Raw genomic sequence first — 20,666 nt, forward strand, 5'->3', positions numbered from 1 at the left:
AAAATTAAAGGGGTTGTAAACCCTCATGGGTTTTCACCTTAATGCATTCTATGCATTAAGGTCAAAAACCTTTTGTGCTACAGCACCCCCCCCCCCAGACCCCCCCTTTTTCTTACCTAATCATTCCAGCGACGAGCACAACAGCTCCAGCCACTGTCTCTGATCCTCTTTGAATGGATTGATAGCAGAAGGAGCCATTGGCTCCCGCTGCTGTCAATCAAATCCAGTGACATGGGAGCCAGGAGCGGGGCCGAGTCCCGCTGTCTGTATCAATGGACGCAGCAGCAGGACTTGGGAGCGTGCCCGTGCAAGTGCCCCCATGGAAAGCGGCTCTCTGTGGGGGCACTTTAGAAGAGGAGGAGCCAGGAGCGCTGCTGGGGGACCCCAGAAGAGGAGGATCGTGGCCTATCTGTGCAAAACTCTTACACAGAGCAGGCAAGTATAACATGTTTGTTATTTTGGCCACTGCGAGTAGCAACTCCACCTTTGTGCGCAAATTGCTTTCTCTAGTGTTATTCGGTAAGAGCGCCATGGAGTTGACGCATAGAAAATGAGTTTCATTAACTTCTGTGAGCCTTTTGTGAAATGTGTCCTCTCTGGTCTTAGTCAGTAATACATTATAATGACCTTTGGGGTCATCATTTAATCCATGATGGATTCATTAAAAAGAAGTACCCAATTGGTCCTCCTCTAATACTCTGCACAGCAGTAATCAGACTGGAGGGCGAGGGACAGCACTGGAGCCAATCACCTTCTGCAGCTTTGTGTGACAATCTTACCAGGGTGCTTCTCCTTTTTCATTGTTCAGTTACAGGTTGGGGGCTTGTCCTGGACCAGGCTTTGCTTCTCAATTGCCGGGTAGTCTGCAGAAAGGTCTTAGGAAGGGCGGTACCCAGCAGGGGTGTCTGAATGACAGGCGCGCCTGAAAAGAAATACAAATCCTTCGGCATGTTAGAAAGTTTCTATATACTGTATGTATTGCAACTCTGCATTTAGCAGTTTTTTGGAGTTCAGCTTTACCCATTTGAAAGTTTGGAGCAGGTCTCTTCTAATGATTCATTATCTCTGTTTCAGGCTGACTTACGGCATGAAGAGATCTCGATCCCGGGAGGGTTCTGGATCCAGTAGATCTATTGCTTTAAGCAAAACCAAGCGCTCCGATTCCCAGCTGAGAGAGACAAATGTTTCTGGACAGGTGGGCTGATATCTGTGTGTTTGTAAGATAAGGTATAAGACACATTACACAGAGCATTTCCCAGATCCTTAGTGTGGCTTTTCGTTCCTGTCATTCAGGCCTTCCATAGCTCCTATACTTGGTTCACAGAATGAGAAAATCCGACGAAAAATACTGCTTTTGGAGCAATGGTCCTATAATTTGATCATTAGTACACAGCTTTCGAGAACACAACCGTTCATGCGAAAATATCCGAAGGGACAAGCACAAACATTTTTTTCGTACACTAACATAACACACAATTTTCTTGTAATTTGTATGGTGTTTGTACGAAAAAAACTCATGAAACCAAAACAACGCATGCTTGGAAATTAAAGAATACATTACAGTACAATACATTACATTACACTTCCGAAGTGAAAAAAAAAAATGACAGCGACGCGGGGTAGAAGGGTCTACTTTTACAAGGTGTAAACAGTTTAGGCCTTGTAAAAGCAGCCCTAATTTTGCGACAGCAAACTAATACTTACGGAGAAAAAACGAAGCGTAAAAGCTTTGTGGATCTCCGTAAGTGCTAATTTGCATACCCGAAGCGGCATTTCGCGGTACTGCATCCTAAGATCCGACAGTGTAAGTCCCTTACACATGTCGGATCTTCTGCCTATCTATGTGAAACTGATTCTGTGGATCAGTTCCATAGATAGAAACAGGGATACGACGGCGTATCAGTAGATACGCCGGCGTATCCCTTTTGAGGATCAGGCCCATTGTGTGTACTAGGCTTTAGTGTACATGATATGTATATATGCTACACTATGGACAGCAGTGATGTCTCGTACAGAGCCTGACAATTATCTTCTCCCAGTGGGGCCCTGGAGTGGACAGGGGTAGGCAAGAGTGGGGTGGATAGGAGTTAAGTGGACAGGAGAGGTGTAGAGACCAGTGGAGTGGACAAGAGTGGGATGCACAGGACTGAAGTGGACAGGTTCATAGTGTAGAGGAGGGAAATGGGGCAAACAGAAATGGGGTGGACAGGACTGGAGGGATCAGGAGTTGGGTGGACAGAAGTGGAGGGGACAGGATCATGGTGGATAGGAGTGGGGTGGACAGAAGTAGAGGGGACAGGATCATGGTGGATAGGAGTGGGGTGGACAGAAGTAGAGGGGACAGGATCATGGTGGACAGGAGTAGAGGGGACAGGATCATGGTGGACAGGAGTGAAAGGGACAGGAAGGGGTGGGTAGGATCATTATGGACAGGAGTGGAGTGGACAGGATCGTGATGGACAGACGTGGGATGAACAAAAGTGGGATGTGCAGGATCATGGTGTACAGCAGTAGGTTGGACAAGATCAAACTTAGCAGGAGCAGATTGGCTGCTGTACACAGGGATCCAACTTGTCTCATGCTTGTCCCATGTCCATCTTTCAGGCACGGTTTGCTCTGGGCATGTTCATCATTTCACCCGGCTTTGCAAACATTCCTCCAGGGGGTCAGCAGGTGATCAGTGTGGAGTGTTTTGCTGATCAGCTTGGGAAGAGTGAGGAATTCCTGGCTATAGATATATCTGATCGGAACCCAGAGGATCATCCGAATGGAATCCCCTTCCGACTGGTGACTGAAGGATGCATTCCGGGTAAGGCTGATCTCCCTCCCCTCAGCACACTATTCTTATTTATCATATTGGTAATGCTTCCTTTAGGTGAACCTGTCTCTCATCCACAAGTCACACTGACTATGTACTGCATACAGCTTTAAATAATGAATACACACCAGTATGAACAATCAATTCTATATTCTGAATACACACCTATATAAACAATGCATTCTATAATCTGAATACACAGCTGCATAAACAAAGCATCTTATATTCTGAATGCACAGCTGTAAGAACAATCCATTCTACAGTATTTTTTGACTACACATCTTTATGAACAATCCACTCTATATTCTGAATTAGACATGTGCATTCCTTTTCGTTCCGAATGCATTTTCGTCCGAATTTTGGGTATTTTCGTTATCGTTTTAACAAACGAAAACGAACATGCAGAATTCGAAATCCGAAAGATCCAACATAAAAAAATGCTTTATTTTAGTTTTCGTTGCTACAACAGTTTGATATAGATAGAAGATTCGACATGACGCTGACAATAGCGATCTGTGTCTATTGAACCTGCGGTTGAATGTGCCTAACCTAACTATATTAGTCCAATATTATTCTACATAGAGAGGAAAGATTTGACAGTGTTGGGGTAGATCATTCGACATGAACGACGAAGATTCGACGAAGCAGCGGAAAACATACAAACGTCGAATCTGTCATTGAAGGCTTATGGTGTCTGTCGAAAGTTCTAAGAAGATTCGACAAGCAGCTAAACTGTACGACACCACAATCATATATTTTCTGTCAAATGCCCGGCCCATAGACTATAGAAGAATTTGAATGTTGGTTGACTAGTAATAATAATTTATAAATATAATTATTACTAGTGTCATACAACATTAAAATTCTTCTATAGCTTGTGGGCGGAACATTTGCCTGGAAATGTACGATTGCGGCGTCGTACAGTTTAGCTGCTCCGTCGAATCGTCTTAGAACATTCGACAGACACCATAAGCATTCAATGACAGACTCGACCTTAATTAATTCGGATTTTCGGACAAATGCAGTTTTTAACGAAACAAAATAAATAAAAACGAATTTAGTGAGTAACAAAATTAATTTATTTTTTTGGACGAAAACGAAATTCCGAAACAAAATATTTCAGCGTGCACGTCTATTCTGAATACACATCTGTATGAACAATGGGCCTGATCCTGAAAAGGGATACGCCGGCGTATCCCTGTTTCTATCTATGGAACTGATCCACAGAATCAGTTTCCCATAGATAGGCAGAAGATCCGACATGTGTAAGGGACTTACACTGTCGGATCTTAGGATGCAGTACCGCATCCGCCTCTGGGGGCATTTCTCGTCGAAATGCCGCTTCGGGTATGCAAATTAGCACTTACGGAGATCCACAAAGCTTTTACGCTTCGTTTTTTCTCCGTAAGTATTAGTTTGCAATCGTAAAATTAGGGCTGCTTTTACAAGGCCTAAACTGTTTACACCTTGTAAAAGCAGACCCTTCTACCCCGCGTCGCTGTCAGTTTTTTTTTAAAACATTTTTTTTTCCCGCCGCAACTCGTATTTTTTTTTTTTACGCCCGTCGCTATTCTCAAAACCCGGCGCAACGTAAAACCGCGCAATGCACGTCGGGAAAATGACGTCGGGAGCATGCGCAGTACGTCCGGCGCGGGAGCGCGCCTAATTTAAATGGGACTCGCCCCATTAAATTAGGAACGCCTTGCGCCAGACGATTTTAAGTTACACCACTGCAAATTTCAAGGTAAGTGCTTTGTGGATCGGGCACTACCTAGTGTAATTTGCGGCGGTGTAACTTAAATGACCAAAGTTACGTTGCGCCGGGTCGTTGTGGATTACCCCCAATCCATTCTAAATTCTGTAAGGCTGCTGTACGAAGTTCTCTATTTTCTTGGGCTGGTGTAAATAGCCATTTCAGTTTGTAGAGCTACTAGTTTACATACTGTAGTTGTGACTCATTGTAAGAGAGACAAGTCCACTTTATTTATATAATCGTGTGCTTTGGTCATTGTTGTGCTCTGTATGATCCTCACTCTTTGTTCATTTCAGGATTTGTCACAGATGACATCGGTAGCATTTTTGAGGAGCACAGAATTATAGGAGATGCCAGGATCCTCCAGTGTCTGCCGCCATTGCAGTCCGGTGGAATTTACCTGAAAGACGAGAATCGCTTTCTGTTTTGGAATGTCATTGTAGGACAGACTTCCTGCGCTCGCTTTAAGATCATCAACAGCGGAAAAGTGGCCTGTGATGTGACACTGAATGCCAAACCCATGTCCAGTAAGGTACAGAAGTTTTGTGGCGGGAGATGGTAACATGAATGCCTCACCAATCACCCTTCATTGTTCTAATGCAGGTGTCTCCAAACTATGGCCCTCCAGTTGTTTAGGAACTACAATTCCCATCATGCCCAGTCATGTCTGTGAAAGTCAGAGTTGTACAATGCCTCATGGGACGTGTAGTCCTGCAACAGCTGGAGGGCCGTAGTTTGGAGATCTCTTTTCTAATGGAATCTGAATCTTATTGAGTGCTTGCAGGTTAAATCACTTGGCACTAGCCTATTCAGTTATCCTGTATGTGAATGTAGGGAGGATCTTATGTCAGCACTGTATGGTAAACTAGCCACTCTTCTCCCTCTAGTCCACAGCTCGGATCACTGACATCTTCGAAATCCAGCCATCGCGGATGACAGTCCCGAGTCACAGTCATAGCTTTGTCACTGTGTCCTTCACCCCCCAGAGCATGCAGATGTACCAGTGCGCCTTTGAGGTGGCCGTGGATGGGATGCCAAGGTACAAAGTAATCTGCCAAACATGATGCATGTAGTATGAGGCAACATGGAGGATATGTCAGGAGATCACGGTATATTGTCATATAAAGCAACATGGAGCGTATGTCAGGAGAGCACAGTATACTGTAGTATGAAAAATCATGGGGAATATGTCAAGAGAGCACAGTATATTGTTGTATGAGACATCATGGAGAGTATGTCAGGTGATCACAGTATACTGTAGTATGAGACATCATGGAGAGTATGTTAGGAGATCACAGTATACTGTAGTATGCATCATCATATAGAGTATGTCAGGAGATCACAGTATACTGTAGTATGAGACATCATGGAGAGTATGTTAGGAGATCAGAGTATACTGTAGTATGCATCATCATATAGAGTATGTCAGGAGATCACAGTATACTGTAGTATTCATCATCATATAGAGTATGTCAGGAGATCACAGTATACTGTAGTATTCATCATATAGAGTATGTCAGGAGATCACAGTATACTGTAGTATGCATCATCATATAGAGTATGTCAGGAGATCACAGTATACTGTAGTATGAGACATCATGGAGAGTATGTTAGGAGATCAGAGTATACTGTAGTATGCATCATCATATAGAGTATGTCAGGAGATCACAGTATACTGTAGTATGCATCATCATATAGAGTATTTCAGAAGATCACAGTATACTGTAGTATGAGACATCATGGAGAGTATGTTAGGAGATGACAGTATACTGTAGTATGCATCATCATATAGAGTATTTCAGAAGATCACAGTATACTGTAGTATGAGACATCATGGAGAGTATGTTAGGAGATCACAGTATACTGTAGTATGCATCATCATATAGAGTATTTCAGAAGATCACAGTATACTGTAGTATGCATCATCATATAGAGTATGTCAGGAGATCACAGTATACTGTAGTATGCATCATCATATAGAGTATGTCAGGAGGTCACAGTATACTGTAGTATTCATCATCATATAGAGTATGTCAGGAGATCAGAGTATACTGTAGTATGAGACATCATGGAGAGTATGTCAGGTGATCACAGTATATTGTAGTATGAGACATCATGGAGAGTATGTCAGGAGATCACAGTATACTGTAGTATGAGACATCATGGAGAGTATGTCAGGTGATCACAGTATACTGTAGTAGATGATGTGACCTCGACATAACCAGGATAAAAACATCCCGGCATTAATCCAACAGTAGCTTAGCCAAATTTCTCTGAAGACTCCGTTACATCAGAAACACAGGCATTACTTGTGGAGTGAAGGATTTGTAGTTGATTTGAGGATCTTCCATGGAAAACCCCAACATGATGCTTCTCAGCTCCCTCACAAGGCAATATTGTGCCCATCTCTGAGTTACGAAATGTCATTGTGGGTTTGTGTCCTTGTCTTTTGTATGAACATTTATTTCTTCTCTCCTTCTTTAGTGCTCTTTCCAAGTCCCAAAACTTGACCTTTGACATCTGTGGGGAGGGCAACCTTCCCCGGGTCACCATCTTACGCCCCGTTCTGCGCAGCAAGCATGGAAACCCTGTCTTACTTTTCCAAAGACTTCTGATTGGTCAGAGCCAGCAGCTCCCCCTTGTTTTAAAGAATGAAGCATCCATCCCAGCTCAGGTAACCGTCCAACCTCCAGCACTGTACACACACACTCAGACACTCTGTGGTAATGTAATAGCTGGATATAAATTTTGTATTACACCTTGGGGTTGATTTACTAAAACTGGAATGTGCAAAATCCGGTGCAGCTCTGCATAAAAGCCAATCAGCTTCCTGTTTTTTTTTTTGTCAAAGCCTAATTGAACAAGCGGAAGTTAGAAGCTGATTGGCTCCCATACCCAGCTGCACCAGATTTTGCACTCTCCAGTTTTAGTAAATAAACTCATGTGTTACAGTGTCTTGCTGTGCAGCACAGTACAGATATACACCTTGGGGGAGCTTTACTAAAGCACTCAGAATCTGGTGCAGTATTGTATGGTAGCCAATCAGCTTCTGACTTCAACTTGTTCAATTAAAGCGGGGGTTCACCCTATTAATAAAAAAAAAAAAAAAATTTTCTTCTAGCATAAAATGAGGCATAGTAGCGCGAGCTACAGTATGCCTGTCTTTATTTTTTTATCCCCGTACTCACAGTGTAATCGTAGAGACAAGATTCCGACCCCCCTCGGGGAATGGGCGTTCCTATGGAGAGGGAGCATGATTGACAGCCGGCTATGGCACGTCACGCTTCTCCGGAAATACCCGAAATAGGACTTGGCGCTTCACGGCGCCTGCGCATAGTCTGTGCGCAGGCGCCGTATAGCGCCGTGAAGAGCTGAGACCTGTTCCGGCTGTCTTCGGGGAGCGTGACGTGCCAGAGCCGGCAATCACCTTCCCTCTCCATAGGAACGCCCATTCCCCGCGGGGAGTCGGAATCTTGTCTGTACGATTACACTGTGAGTACGGGGATAAAAAAAATAAAGACAGGCATACTGTAGCTCGCGCTACTATGCCTCATTTTATGCTAAAAAGTTGTTAATAAGGGTGAACCACCGCTTTAAGCTTTGGAAATAAAACCTGAAAGCCAACTTGTTACTATGCAGAAGTGAGACTGATTTTGCACTCTCCGGCTTTAGTAAATAAACCCCTGTGTCAGATAGTATCATACCCCTTTATAATACATTGTAATAGAGGAGAATTATCCAGGGGCCTTGTCTATGTATTCTATCAGTAACTGAATTTCTCACCTGACAGCTGAACATTGACTTACCTGAATGTGGGCAAGTCTTCAATTTAAAACCAAAGCCCAATACACACTGCATCTACCCAGCCTGGAATGAGGGGGGAGAGCCAGGTGAGAAATCATTACCTGAATGTTGTGTATATTGGTGTACAGCCATTCTAAATGATGTGTGCATCAGTGTGGAGTACAGCCATCCTTAGTGCTGTGTGTGGTAGTTGGGGGGGTTATAGAAGTTGTCTTTTATCTCATGTTCTCTTGTGTCCCATAGGGCGCCGGCCACATACCGCCTCCCTGATCCTTCGCCCAGGGGAAGTGGCAGAATTCGATGTGGTCTTTTGTCCCACCGAGCCACTGCGATGTGAGTGCGCCTTACAGATGTCAGTGCTGGACAATCAGTATGAGAAGACCAGTGTACAACTGGTTGGGGAGGGTTACCTAGAAGACCTGACCCTCGACAATATCCACAGCCCGGGAGGACTGTTCACCCCTGAAGGACAGCTGGATGATGATGTTGTGGAAGGTAAAGCTTCAAATGTGAATAAGTCTTTAGGAATGGGGAAAGCTGTTATATCGGCTGACCTTGACATAGAGAGAGGGCCGCGTGTGAGTGTACCCTCCCCACCAGGGGTGGACTGACATCTCATGGGGCCCCGGGCAATAGGAGATTATGGGGCCCCTGGGAAATAGGAGATTATGGGGCCACATAGCACACACACAGACAGACACATACAGTATACATACACAGTATATACTGTGAGGGCTTAGCTCGGTAGCGGGGTGTATGACCCCTTGGATAGGTTCACCACACACTGAATTATACAGACTGGCAGTCGAAGACGGTTGAAAACAACGTTTTTGGTTTATTTTCCATCTTGCTGGAAAACAATTGCAAGCATCCAAACAGCATAAACAAAATTAAACATAAAATAAATCCTAGCCACTCTGGGCGTCTACCTTCCACACAGGAACCTATCTAAGGAGTCTGGCTCAGCCTAGCGCTGGGCAGACAATGCTGGTCATTCAGCACAAACAGTAGTCTTTTGATATTTATAACACAGGAAAAAGTCAATGGTCTCCTCACCTCATCAGGAGACTTTCTGGCACTGCTCTCCTACTCACACAGCCTTAGGAGTGATGCAGCAACCAAGTGGTAACCCTCTGGCTACTTATAAAGGCCTTGATTGCTTTTTTCTGAACAGCTGAAGCTTTTCAACGGCCTTTAGCCTTCCACTGGCTACGTTTGCAGCCGATGCCCGATAACAATCTGTGTATCGTCTAAACAAGGCAGAAATGTATGTCCCATCAGTGACAACACCCACAGATTTACCTGACTTCCTGTCACAATACACACACACACACAGTATAGACACACAGTATACATACACACAGAATACACATACACACAGCTATAATCTTGGTATTTTTTTTAAAAAAACACAGATTTTTACATACTGTCCCTGGTTTTACTGAGGCTGGCAACCCTGATGGGGCCCCCTAGTGGCATGGGGCCCTCGGGCAGTGCCCGAGGGCCCGAATGGTCATTCCGCCCCTGCTACCCACTATACCCAAATACCTCCCAAAATACCCACGCACCACTATTCCACTATGTCCGAGTAACCCCCTTCCACTACACCCAAGAGCACCCCTCCCACTTTAACTGAGTCCCCCCTATTATACCCAAGTGCCCCCTTTTTGCTATACCTGAGCCCCCTCCTCCTCCCGTTATACACAAAGCCCCCCCCCCCACCACTATAACTGAACTATTTCCCCTATCCCCTGCTATACCTGAATGACTCCCATCCCCCCAGCATACCTTAGTGCCCTTTCTATTACTGTAATGTTCTGTGTTTTGTGTAACAGCCACCCGGACCGAGCACGTTGTTTTTGGAGACTGTCACATCGGTCAGCAATACCAGGTGACGTTCACCATGACAAACCGCAGCCTGACAGACACCATGAGGTTTGAGTGGCCTCAGGAGGCTCCTCTGGACTTCTCCCCTCAGGTATGATATGAAGGGATCAAATTGTGGCCACCTACCATAGACAAGAGATACGAGAATCACTGTGTTTCCTTCCGACAGGTTGGACATATCCATGCCGGCTGCACCAAGGACATTACACTCACTATGAAGTCTGGCGTGGCTGTGGTGCTGGACAAGTCTCCGGTGAAGTGCAGAGTGTGGCGGATATCGTTCGCACTTCCCGTGGACCAGGTTCCAGACTGGGATGTCAGAATGAGGACAGTGAAGTGGGTGGATGGCGGGAAAGGGGTGCAGCGCCCTGCCAAGAAGAAGGTGAGCTGGGAGAAACCAAAATGAGCATCCACTCTGACAGTGACATGATGAGATTTCATTCATATCAAGATGTGAGGTTATCAGGGTTTATTGTACAGAGCCATCTTCATGTCATGGAGCTCTAATAACATCACTATATGGGCTTAGGTCTGCGGGAGGACAGGGCAGGAGGCAGGGTTATACAACACCACCCACAACAACTGTCCATCATACTGGAGAATCTCTGGTACCAGTGGGCAATGAGTCCCTCCCTGAGAGTATAGGAGCCGAACGGTCAGATATTGGCCGGTTCAGAGGGCAGGGGTGGGTCTGAGATGGCAGGATATACAGCAGAATTCCCTTAGAGCAGTACCACTTACATAATGGACATCTGTCTGTAGGTGATAGAGACAGATCCGGAACCGGCACACACACTTCTGGATGATGGGTCTCGCCAAGTGGAGCTGCTGGTGAGCGCTGCTGTGGACCATGCTCAGTACAAGGCCAATTCTGCGGACGTCCATTTCCGAGATACTCTCCTGTATCAGACACTAGTGTACAAGTGAGTGCAGAGAGAAGCAGAGACCTTTGAGAGGAACTGACTTCTTTCTTATCTGTATGCAGAAACTAACCTCCTTTCTATTTCTATGTGCAGGAACTGACCTCTTCTCTATCTCTATGTGCAGGAACTGACCTCTTCTCTATCTCTATGTGCAGGAACTGACCTCCTCTCTATCCTATGTGCAGGAACTGACCTCTTCTCTATCTCTATGTGCAGGAACTGACCTCCTCTCTATCCTATGTGCATGAACTGACCTCCTCTCTATCCTATGTGCAGGAACTGACCTCTTCTCTCTGTGTGCAGGAACTGATCTCCTCTCTATCTCTATGTGCAGGAACTGACCTCTTCTCTCTGTGTGCAGGAACTGACCTCTTCTCTCTGTGTGCAGGAACTGACCTCCTCTCTATCTCTATGTGCAGGAACTGACCTCTTCTCTATCTCTATGTGCAGGAACTGACCTCCTCTCTATCTCTATGTGCAGGAACTGACCTCCTCTCTATCTCTATGTGCAGGAACTGACCTCTTCTCTAACTCTATGTGCATGAACTGACCTCCTCTCTATCCTATGTGCATGAACTGACCTCCTCTCTATCATATGTGTAGGAACTGACCTCTTCTCTCTGTGTGCAGGAACTGACCTCTTCTTTATCTCTATGTGCAGGAACTGACCTCCTCTCTATCTCTATGTGCAGGAACTGACCTCTTCTCTAACTCTATGTGCATGAACTGACCTCCTCTCTATCCTATGTGCAGGAACTGACCTCCTCTCTATCTCTATGTGCATGAACTGACCTCCTCTCTATCCTATGTGCAGGAACTGACCTCCTCTCTATCTCTATGTGCAGGAACTGACCTCCTCTCTATCTCTATGTGCAGAAACAGACCTCCTCTCTATCTCTATGTGCAGGAACTGACCTCTTCTCTATCTCTATGTGCAGAAACAGACCTCCTCTCTATCTCTATGTGCAGGAACTGGCCTCTTCTCTAACTCTATGTGCATGAACTGACCTCCTCTCTATCCTATGTGCATGAACTGACCTCCTCTCTATCCTATGTGCAGGAACTGACCTCCTCTCTATGTGCAGAAACAGACCTCCTCTCTGTTTCTATGTGCAGGAACTGACCTCTTCTCTATCTCTATGTGCAGGAACTGACATTCTCTCTATCTCTTTGTGCAGGAACTGACCTCCTCTCTATCTCTATGTGCAGGAACTGACATTCTCTCTATCTCTATGTGCAGGAACTGACCTCTTCCCTGTCTCTATGTGCAGGAACTGACCTCCTCTCTATCTCTATGTGCAGGAACTGGCCTCCTCTCTATGTGCAGAAACAGACCTCCTCTCTGTTTCTATGTGCAGGAACTGACCTCTTCTCTATCTCTATGTGCAGGAACTGACATTCTCTCTATCTCTTTGTGCAGGAACTGACCTCCTCTCTATCTCTATGTGCAGGAACTGACCTCTTCTCTATCTCTATGTGCAGGAACTGACCTCTTCTCTATCTCTATGTGCAGGAACTGACCTCTTCTCTATCTCTATGTGCAGGAACTGACATTCTCTCTATCTCTATGTGCAGGAACTGACCTCCTCTCTATCTCTATGTGCAGAAACGGACCTCCTCTCTGTTTCTATGTGCAGGAACTGACCTCTTCTCTCTGTGTGCAGGAACTGACATTCTCTCTATCTCGATGTGCAGGAACTGACATTCTCTCTATCTCGATGTGCAGGAACTGACATTCTCTCTATCTCTATGTGCAGGAACTGACCTTTTCCCTATCTCTATGTGCAGGAACTGACCTCTTCCCTGTCTCTATGTGCAGGAACTGACCTTTTCCCTATCTCTATGTGTAGGAACTGACCCCCTTTTATCTGTGTTCAGGTTCCTCTTACAGAACAGTGGTTCTGTCCAGCTTGAGTTCTCCTGGCAGGTCCAGATGGAAGGACAGAGCAGAGTCACGGAACAGGGTAAATGGACACTGTGTAGCCTTGCATTAAGCTGGGTGGGGTAGTGCTTATTTGCTGTCTGGGGTGTTTACTCATACTTGTCAGTCCCTAGATTTAGATTTGATATATTGGAGATACAGGAGAGGCGGGGCTGCATGAGTTTATGACTTGTTCAGAGACAATAGTGAGCAGCAGTAAGTGTCTCCAGGACCAGATAACATGCAGCATGTTCATTCTATTATTATACCTTAATCAGAGTTTTTTTCTATGAATTTCCATTTCCTACAAGTTAAAAAAGACATTAAAAATTACAAAAATAATTTTCCATTGTACTCCTCTATACTCCCCATGCACTGCTGGGATTATACTGACACAGCCAGATGAAACCATACTGAACTGATCCCACTGCAGTGTTTGTTCATCTTCATTTATCACTGGAATAAGAACAGTGGGGTAGATTCAGAGAGCAATTACACCGGCGTATCCATAGATACGCCGTGTAATTGCTAAGTTGCGCCGGCGTATCTACTTTCTGTATTCAGAAAGCTAGATACGCCGACCTTAGCCTAAGATACGACTGGCATAAGTCTCTTACGCCGTCGTATCTTAGGGTGCATTCTGACGCTGGCCGCTAGGTGGCGCTCCCGTAGTTTTCAGCGTAGAGTATGCAAATTGCCTACTTACGCCGATTCACAAACGTACGCGCGCCCGGCGTTTGTTTTTTACGTCGTTTGCGTTAAGGCTTTTCCGGCGTAACGTTGTTCCTGCTATTAGGAGGCGCAGCCAATGTTAAGTATGGACGTCGTTCCCGCTTCGAAATTAGATTTTTTTACGTCGTTTGCGTAAGTCGTTCGCGAATAGGGCTGGACGTAAATTACGTTCACGTCGAAACCAATACGTCGTTGCGCCGTACTTGGAAGCAATGCACACTGGGATATGTACAAAACGTCAATCACGTCGGGTCATCAGAAATTTAAATAAAACACGCCCCCCTTCCACATTTGAATTACGCGTGCTTACGCCGGCCCCTTTTACGCTACGCCGCCGCAACTTATAGGGCAAGTGCTTTGTGAATACAGCACTTGCTCCTGTAAGTTATGGCGGCGTAGCGTTAATACGATACGCTGCGCCGCTGTAACATTGCGCGCCCGTACCCAGGGGTGTATTTAGGTTTTGTGCTGCCCTAGGCCTGATGAAACTTGCGCACCCCGTACTTTATATATGACGCACCCCTTCCTTTTTAAGACTCGTCCTATCATTTTCATGGGATGAGGACAGAGGGACAGGGTGGTATGAGGACAGGGGGGGATGAGGACAGGGTGGGATGAGCACAGGGTGGCATGAGCACAGGGGGACAGGGTGGCATTAGCACAGGGGGACAGGGTGGCATGAGCACAGGGGGAAAGGGTGGCATGAGCACAGGGGGACAGGGTGGCAGGGGGACGGGGTGGCATGAGCACAGGGGGATAGGGTGGCATGAGCACAGGGGGACAGGGTGGCAGGGGGACAGGGTGGCATGAGCACAGGGGGACAGGGTGGCATGAGCACAGGGGGACAGGGTGGCATGAGCACAGGGGGACAGGGTGGCATGAGCACAGGGTGGCATGAGCACAGGGGGACGGGGTTGCATGAGCACAGAGGCACAGGGTGGGATGAGCACAGGGTGGGATGAGCACAGGGTGGGATGAGCACAGGGGGACAGTATGGGATGAGCACAGGGTGGAATGAGCACAGGGTGACAGGGTGGGATGAGCACAGGATGGGATGAGTACAGGGTGGGATGAGCACAGGGTGGGAAATTTGTGGGGGGCGCCTTTTCGCCGCCCCCCACAAAGTGCCGCCCTAGGCCTGGGCCTTGTCGGCCTAGGCCATAATACATCTCTGCCCGTACCTGAATCTACCCCTATCTGTATTGCCAACATCAACCAGTTGCAAACTTTCTTCTGTTATTCTACAGAACAGGATCTAAACTGAGCCATTGCTGTGAGACAACACAGACAGTTTTCTATTTCAGGCACCTTCATAAATGAGGCCCATTCATTGTATACCATACACACATTGCTGTAGATGGTCATATTCTTGTATGTATCATTGGCTGTGAGATAACACAGACCATAGGCGTGCGCACAGGGTGTGCCGGATGTGCCTGGGCACACCCTAATCATCCCATGTGAATTAGCATTATCCAGGGGTGGCACGAGGTGGGTGGTTGGGGGATGTCAGTGGCCAGTGTAAATGCCGCCATTATATTAAAGGCAAGGTTCAACTTTAGGAACACATTACACTCGTATTTAGGGTGTAGCGTAATATGCTCCCAATCAACTGTCTCCCACCACCAGAGCCTCCTCCCTGTGACAGCAGGTGGCATCCATGTGTGTTTGAGCTTTGGGGTGCACACCCTAATGCAATAGGCTGCGCACACCTATGACACAGACAGTTCATAGAAACCTTGCTAAATGAGGACCATTCCTCGTATAACACACACACATTGCAGTATTTGGTCACATTCCTGTGCGTATTGTTGGCAGATTCCCTGAGCAGTTCACGCAGCTCTTCCAACCACAGCCGTCCTTCCAGTGCCTTGGAGAGTGTGACGTCTCTGCTGTCTATAGGAACAGATTCATCCCCGTTCTGCATTCAGCCAAGCGCTGGCACCATACCGACCGGGCACAGCCAGGAATTTCTCATCAAGTTCTCTCCAATAAAAGTTGGTGAATTTGAGGGTCACCTGATCTGCAGGTGAGGAGTTGGTCTGTGGGATTGTTAGCGTTAGATACGATGAAATGATTGACCCAGGATGATCTCACTTCTTCCTATCTTGCAGCATCCCTAATCTTCTCCCCGGGCAGCCAGAGCCACATCTCCTGGTCAGAGGCTGTAGCCTGCGGCCATTCTGTCACTTCCAGTTGGAGGAATCTGACTATATCAGCAGCGGAAAACGCAACCCAGAGCTATGTGGACCCCGCGGAGCCCCTTCAGGGACTACTTTGGATCCAAACACCCGAGTTGTGGAATTCACCTCGGTGGGGGTCAGGACCAAAAATGTCAGGTAAGCAGGAACACAAAGAAGTCACAGTGGTCCATGTAATATACAGTACTGGTAAAAAAAAATGTAATTTTGTTTTATTGCATTATATTAGGAGCTTCAGTATTGTGAATCCCACCAACAGTCCTTACTCCTTCCTGTGGACATGTGAGGACCCCTCAGCTATCCAGTACCCTCCAACCTTTCGCTGTCTGAATGAGCAGGGGCTGATCCAGCCAGAGAAGAAGGTAGAGGTAGGTTATGGCACCAATGTATCAAGGGGGGGAATATGTGTTCTGGCACCAGCCTATTGGGGAATGGGGGAGGGGGGTGTTATGGTAGTAGTGTATTGGTGGAGGTGGTAGGTATCATGGGGGGGGGGGGGTTGCATGGTGCCAGTGCATCATGGAAGGGGTTAGATGTCATGGTGCCAGTGTATAGGGTATGGGAGGGTTGGATGTCATGGCACCAGTGTTTCAGGGGAGGAGTAATGGTCTTGGTTTCATGGTACCAGTGCATCCTGGGACGAAGTAAGTGTAATGCCATTAGTGTATCAGGGAAAGGGGTAGGTGTCATGGTACCAGTGTCCCATGGAAGAAGGTAGAAGTCATGTCACTAATGTTAAAGGAAGAGGGTAGGTGTTATGGCTCCAGTTTAGTGGGGTAGGGGGTAGGTGGACAGGAAAGGTATCCTACTTAACTCAAGAAAGAATAATGCAGAACTCTGCAACCACAGATGTTGGTGGTCATACACATGGCCCGAGGGGCACAGGCAGAATTCAGCCCTCCATCCGCTACTTGATACCACCATCCCATAACATTTGATTGATTTGTCCTCAGATCACATTCGAGTTTGTCCCTCAAGTCCTGGACATCAGTGAGTCCTTCTGGTCCTTCACAATCCCTGAGCAGAACATCTCTGTCCCATTTCTGCTGGTTGGAAAAGCTCTAGAACCTTCTGTATCCCTGGACCGGTCCCACCTCAACTTCCGATCTCTGATGACTGGTAGGTGACCTCCCAATATCCCGGCCAGTCATTGTGGAGTTTTCTCCATCCTGTACCAAGTGTCATCCATTATGTTCCATGCCCAGACTTGAAAAATTTAAGGAAATATGTTTCTTGACCTGCTCTTCCAAAGGGGTCCCAAAGAAGCAAACAGTCATACACATGCAGGAGAGTTAAAAACCAGTAGGTAGATTCAGGTAGAGTTAGGCCGACTTATCAGTAGATAAGTCGACCTAACTCAGAATCTACGCCAACGTATGTTTAAGCGTATGCTCAAACAGAGATACGCTTAAACATATCTAAAGTTACGGCGGCGTAGCTTAGAGTGTTTAGGTTACGCCGCCGTAAGTTATCTAGGCAAGTACATGATTCTCAATGTACTTGCCTGCTAATATACGGCGACGTAGCCTAAAGCGGGCGGGCGTAAGGGCGGCGGATTCAAATGTCTTGGAGGGGGCGTGTTTGATGGTAATGAGGCTTGACCTCACGTTTTTTACATTTTTTTGTCACTGCGCATGCGCCGGGCGACTACATTTCCCAGTGTGCATTGCGGCTAAGTACGCCGTACGGGCCTATTGATTTCGACATGGACGTAAACGACTTACGCAAACGACGTAAAAATTTTTAATCTTGCGGCGGGAACGGCGGCCATACTTTAACATTGGGCCTGCTAATGCCTTACGGAAACGGTGTAAATCGACTGCGGCGGCCGGGCGTACGTTTGTGAATCGGCGTAACAACTAATTTACATATTCTACGCTGACCGCAATGGAAGCGCCACCTAGCGGCCATCCAAAATATTGCAATCTAAGATAGGAAGGCGCAAGCCGTCGTATCTTAGATATGTTTAAGCGTATCTCTGTTTGAGCATACGCTTAAACATACGTCGGCGTAGATTCTGAGTTAGGTCGACTTATCTACTGATAAGTCGGCCTAACTCTACCTGAATCTACCTACTTGTCTTTTAGCACACTTTCTATGAAAAGTTTCTCTTTGATAAGAATCTTCATGTGTTCCTCATTGGTGTTTAGTGTATTTTCTCTTTATTAATGAATTTTCTTCCTCGTTTTCTGTTCCCACTCTGGACAGGTCAGGAAGTCGAGGAATCCGTCTACCTCATTAATAATGAGAAGAAGGCGATCAGTTTCTGCTTCCGGGAGCATTCTTGTTTCTCAGAGAGTCACAACCAGAGTCTATCGGTGATACCGCAGGAAGGAGCTGTCCCTCCGCTGGACAGGTAAAGATCGCATCTGTTCTGTCCTCTGGTGACAGTGCGGTCCCACCAGGACAGTGCCGGTACTCTGCAAGCGCAGTGTGCTACTCCTGTATATGCCACATATTGTCACCCACACTAACAGACACACATAGACCCCCATAATTTCAGAGTCAGGTGTAATGTTCCAATATACATAATGAATGGCAACAGATACAGTCAGGAAAGAGTCTCCTGTTCAGATGAGGGACATGCCATTATCATTTTTTTTATCGTAGCTCCTCGGTCAAGCACCCACAAAGTTACAGCAGTATGCTGTGCCTTTGTGTGCCCACCTCACCAGTCACCGGCTGTACCCTCACTCAAAAAAGGTCCCTGCATTCTAAATGCCTGTCCCCCCTCATTCTGGACCCCTGTGCAGCTCCCCAGGCAGTATGTTTCTGCACCCAATACCTAACGTGAATCTGCCTTCCCTCCAGTAATGGTACAAGTGCACCCCCCCCCCCCCTTCACACACACACTCACGAGATGTGAACTACTTCAGCAACCGAAGCTGGATATACACTATACAAATTTTGTTCAATTTCCTTTAGATTTACCTTCAACTATGTAGTACAAGGACCTTAGATAGTTTTAGTAAATCTGAAGGAAAAAAGTTAAAGAAAATGATATAGTGTGTATCCAGCTTTATTTTGCAGGTCCTGTTCTTTTTGCAACCCCCTCCTGCTAAAGTGTTCAAGGGAGCCTCCATCCCTGCCTACCCCTCAGTCCCAGCCTCCCCCAACACCACTGTGACACTGGAATAAATAGAGGGGTCTCAAGGATTCCCCAATGAACCCTGAAACTCCAGTGAAATAATGTGGGCAGGGAGGACTATACCGGTACTTGATAATTAGGTTCAAAAGCCTGAATAGTTCATGTTTAAGAAAATATTTATTAACAAATAAACATTAAAGACAAGAGTAAAATTACAATACATAAAAACATTACAGAAATACAAACTTGACCACAATCAGGTCACCGGTTGTGCAATCCCCATTTAACAGACGGGGTAGAGTATCGGTGAAAAAATTGAAATCATGAGACCAGCAGTCTCGAGTCTCGACTAGTTTCGCTTTCGCTTCGTCAGGAGACGGTCTAAAAACATAACATAGAACAAACATCAGGCATTTAAAAAACAACACAATTGTTATTAATGACGGGGGTCTTTTGTGTACTCTGCACTTTGCAGAAGCTCCTTGATAACTTAGACTCACATACGCAATCAACTCATTATGTATTATTTTATTATCCAGGTCTGTTTCATTAGACTTGGTCGTAGTTCACATGCACTTACCGTCCAACTGGGACCCTCTCTCTGGGAACAAGAGACCTTGTGCCTCTAGGTAGGAGACATGATCTGACAAAAATTCCCCTTCGGTACTATAGTATGTTTCGGGTAGTCTTCTTACACAAAAGACCCCCGTTATTAATAACAATTGTGTTGTTTTTTAAATGCCTGATGTTTGTTCTATGTTATGTTTTTAGACCGTCTCCTGACCGTCTCCTAAGCGAAAGCGAAACTAGTCGAGACTCGAGACTGCTGGTCTCATGATTTCAATTTTTTCACCGATACTCTACCCCGTCTGTTAAATGGGGATTGCACAACCGGTGACCTGATTGTGGTCAAGTTTGTATTTCTGTAATGTTTTTATGTATTGTAATTTTACTCTTGTCTTTAATGTTTATTTGTTAATAAATATTTTCTTAAACATGAACTATTCAGGCTTTTGAACCTAATTATGAAGTACCGGTATAGTCCTCCCTGCCCACATTATTTCACTGGAGTTTCAGGGTTCATTGGGGAATCCTTGAGATCCCTCTATTTATTCCATAATACTAGGACGATGGTACACCCCCTATCAATTTGTATAATCCTAAAATAAAAAGGTTTAATCATACCACTGTGACACTGATTACCTCTCTGTGCTGTCAGGTTTCCCATCTGCATCCAGTTCAAACCATCACAAATCGGAGAGGTCAACTTCAACCTAATCTGTGACATCAAGACCAAGACTGAGCCGCTATATCTAAATGTGAAAGCTGACAGCCACGCCACAGAAGTCTTCATACAGTGCCAGGACAACACTGGGACAGTCACAACCCTGTCTGCCCAGCAGCCCAATGAGATTGACCTAGGACAGGTGAGAACCTGTTATATGGAAAACATAGGGAATAGCTATAGTTCTGGTGTATTTTTTGGGGGGCTGATAGAGACCTTAGTGCTGCCCATCTCTACACCCAGATGTTCTGCTT

The 20,666-nt window shown here is 46.0% G+C and overlaps 1 protein-coding gene across 1 annotated transcript in view; it reads left to right on the forward strand.

The window, feature by feature from the left end:
• Positions 1 to 20,666, forward strand: part of HYDIN (HYDIN axonemal central pair apparatus protein) — a 159,070-nt gene that overhangs the window by 124,955 nt on the left and 13,449 nt on the right. The window contains exons 57-73 of the mRNA XM_040329299.1: positions 1,075 to 1,195; positions 2,605 to 2,809; positions 4,868 to 5,103; positions 5,459 to 5,610; positions 7,056 to 7,245; positions 8,362 to 8,461; positions 8,619 to 8,870; positions 10,211 to 10,353; positions 10,432 to 10,644; positions 11,025 to 11,185; positions 13,064 to 13,136; positions 15,623 to 15,867; positions 15,953 to 16,177; positions 16,269 to 16,407; positions 16,993 to 17,158; positions 18,248 to 18,395; positions 20,347 to 20,554. Coding sequence (XP_040185233.1) covers positions 1,075 to 1,195; positions 2,605 to 2,809; positions 4,868 to 5,103; positions 5,459 to 5,610; positions 7,056 to 7,245; positions 8,362 to 8,461; positions 8,619 to 8,870; positions 10,211 to 10,353; positions 10,432 to 10,644; positions 11,025 to 11,185; positions 13,064 to 13,136; positions 15,623 to 15,867; positions 15,953 to 16,177; positions 16,269 to 16,407; positions 16,993 to 17,158; positions 18,248 to 18,395; positions 20,347 to 20,554 — 2,977 coding nt within the window. The remainder of the gene's footprint in view (positions 1 to 1,074; positions 1,196 to 2,604; positions 2,810 to 4,867; positions 5,104 to 5,458; positions 5,611 to 7,055; positions 7,246 to 8,361; positions 8,462 to 8,618; positions 8,871 to 10,210; positions 10,354 to 10,431; positions 10,645 to 11,024; positions 11,186 to 13,063; positions 13,137 to 15,622; positions 15,868 to 15,952; positions 16,178 to 16,268; positions 16,408 to 16,992; positions 17,159 to 18,247; positions 18,396 to 20,346; positions 20,555 to 20,666) is intronic.

This window comes from Rana temporaria, chromosome 11 (assembly GCF_905171775.1).
Source record: "Rana temporaria chromosome 11, aRanTem1.1, whole genome shotgun sequence".
NCBI lineage: Eukaryota > Metazoa > Chordata > Amphibia > Anura > Ranidae > Rana > Rana temporaria.